This window comes from Numenius arquata, chromosome 5 (genome assembly GCF_964106895.1).
Source record: "Numenius arquata chromosome 5, bNumArq3.hap1.1, whole genome shotgun sequence".
NCBI classification, from domain to species: domain Eukaryota; kingdom Metazoa; phylum Chordata; class Aves; order Charadriiformes; family Scolopacidae; genus Numenius; species Numenius arquata.
Window position 1 is genome coordinate 21,328,618 of NC_133580.1, and position 2,069 is coordinate 21,330,686.

At 46.8% G+C, this 2,069-nt stretch overlaps 1 protein-coding gene across 1 annotated transcript; it reads right to left on the minus strand.

Annotated features, from left to right (window-relative positions):
* Positions 1-673: 673 nt before the first annotated feature.
* On the minus strand, positions 674-1,792 carry AGTR2 (angiotensin II receptor type 2). The gene has a single exon (XM_074148064.1). It carries the CDS (start codon positions 1,790-1,792, stop codon positions 674-676), a length of 1,119 nt encoding a protein of 372 aa, XP_074004165.1.
* Between the last annotated feature and the right edge of the window lie 277 nt (positions 1,793-2,069).

Consider the following 2,069-nt stretch of genomic DNA (forward strand, 5'->3'; position numbering starts at 1 on the left):
TACAAAAATATGTGCGTGGTTGTACTTTCCCCCAAGGATCCTCTCCCGTCTCCAGCAGTTTGCAGAACCGTGTCTCCACCTGGTCTCAGGATCCCAGGCCCAAGCAAGCAGGAGGTGTATTTAATGCATTTTACATACATCATCTCTAGCCGTGTATTTTTTAAAAAATAACACATACATATAAAAATAAAATAAAGGTCAAAATATTTTCTTACAGATGGGTACAGAATTATCTGTACTGCTTTATTTACACATTCCCTAGTGAGTATTTCTTTCAGAAAACCAGTTGAGGGTATAATACTCAGCTCCTGCACAATTGTAGCTATTGTGCAATGGTCCTTTGGTGTATTTGTCTTTTTGTGTTACACTAAACACTCTCCTGATCTCAGCCACGCACAAGCTGATATTTAAAATGCCATCAATATATTTAAATATCATTTAATATATCATTTATAATATCATTATATTGCCAGAATGATCCCTCTATGTAAAACTTGAGTGCTCATTGTGGGAAAGGAGGAAGAATAAAACCCCATGTGTGAGGAAGAACAGATTGTCTTTCAAACAGCTTGGTGAAGGAATGGGCACAAACCAATGGGAACAGCAGAGAGGAGTGTCACCACTGCAGGGACAGCCAGCTGCCCGGACATCACCCCACATCATGCCCCAGTGCCTACAGCAAGGACACAGGCCCCCCTTTCCTGCCCACGGGGGTCTCAGCATCTCTGAAGCAGCTCCCTTTCCTCACAGAAGAGCTCTCTTGATGGCTGTTGAACTGATAAACCCGCCGCTTAAACAAGCGATGGAGCTTCTCCTGGAACTGGTTCCCAATAAAGCAGTAGAGCAAAGGGTTGGTGCAGCTGTTGGCGAATGCCATGCAGATGGCAAACGGCAGCCCTGTGTCGATCGTCCCCGTCACGTCACAGTTGTTAATGACGTTCATGTGAACCAAGGCATCCAAAAACGTTAAAATGTGGAACGGGAGCCAGGAAATAAAGAAGGCCACAACAACAGCAGCCACCAGCTTTAGGACTTTGTCCCTCTTCTGCTTGTTTTTCCCAAACTCCTGTGCTTTGAGCAAGTGCCTCCTGATCCAGATGTAACATGTGGTGATCACTGTCAAGGGGATGAAGAAGCCAAGTACATTTTTCAGGAAGGCTGTTGCCACAGACCATTTTGCATAATTCTCATGAGGAAAGGCCATAATGCAAGCACTGACCCCCAAGCTGTCAACGTAGCAAGTGTCACGGAAATAGAAGGTTGGGAGGGAGGACAAAGAGGCAAGGCCCCACACAACCAATGCTATAAAATAAGCTTGTCGTGGCGTTCTCCTCTGAGAGCGAATAGGGTGGACAATAGCGTGGTACCGGTCCACGCTCATGCACGTAATGAAAAATATGCTTGCGAACATGTTCAAGCACAGGACAGAACTGGAGATCTTGCACATGAGGGACCCAAAGAGCCAGTTGTACCCCTGCGCGTAGTAGGCAGCCCAGAAGGGGAGGGTGGCGAGGCACAGCAGATCCGCCACGGCCAGGTTGAAAATGTAGATATTAGCCACTGTTTTGGGGCCACTGTAGCGACAAAGCACCACAACCACCACAGTGTTGCCGACCAACCCCAGCACAAAAACCACAGAGAAGAACACTGGAATTAGTGAAAACTGATAATCTGAAGAGGTAAGTGGGCAGGGAGGGGGCGAGCGCAACGCAGCCGATGAGTTTGTCACTGCTGTAAAGAGGACTTGGAGAGTTTCTCTGCTGGTGACAAGCAGGGAGTAGTTGCTCTGCATGTTGGTGCTGGTGGAAAAGGAGGTTCTGCAGGAAATTCATGTGCTAACAGCACTTCTCTATCACATCGCTCACCTGCAGATCAGAAACCATGTATTAGACATGCACTCTGCAGCCATCCTAGCTCTGGAGTCACACAGTCACAATAAAATAAAAAACATTTAAAGTTATGTCTGTAAGCTGAGTGCTGGAATACCAGGCAACCCTGCTGGACTCCTTTTCCCCGTCCCACTCACAGGACACAATTAGCTCTAGGGAGGTCACAGCACTTTTTAATTA

Excerpts from the sequence above, each read along its gene's own strand:
- AGTR2 (XM_074148064.1), bottom strand. The coding sequence starts at position 1,792 with ATGCAGAGCAACTACTCCCTGCTTGTCACCAGCAGAGAAACTCTCCAA.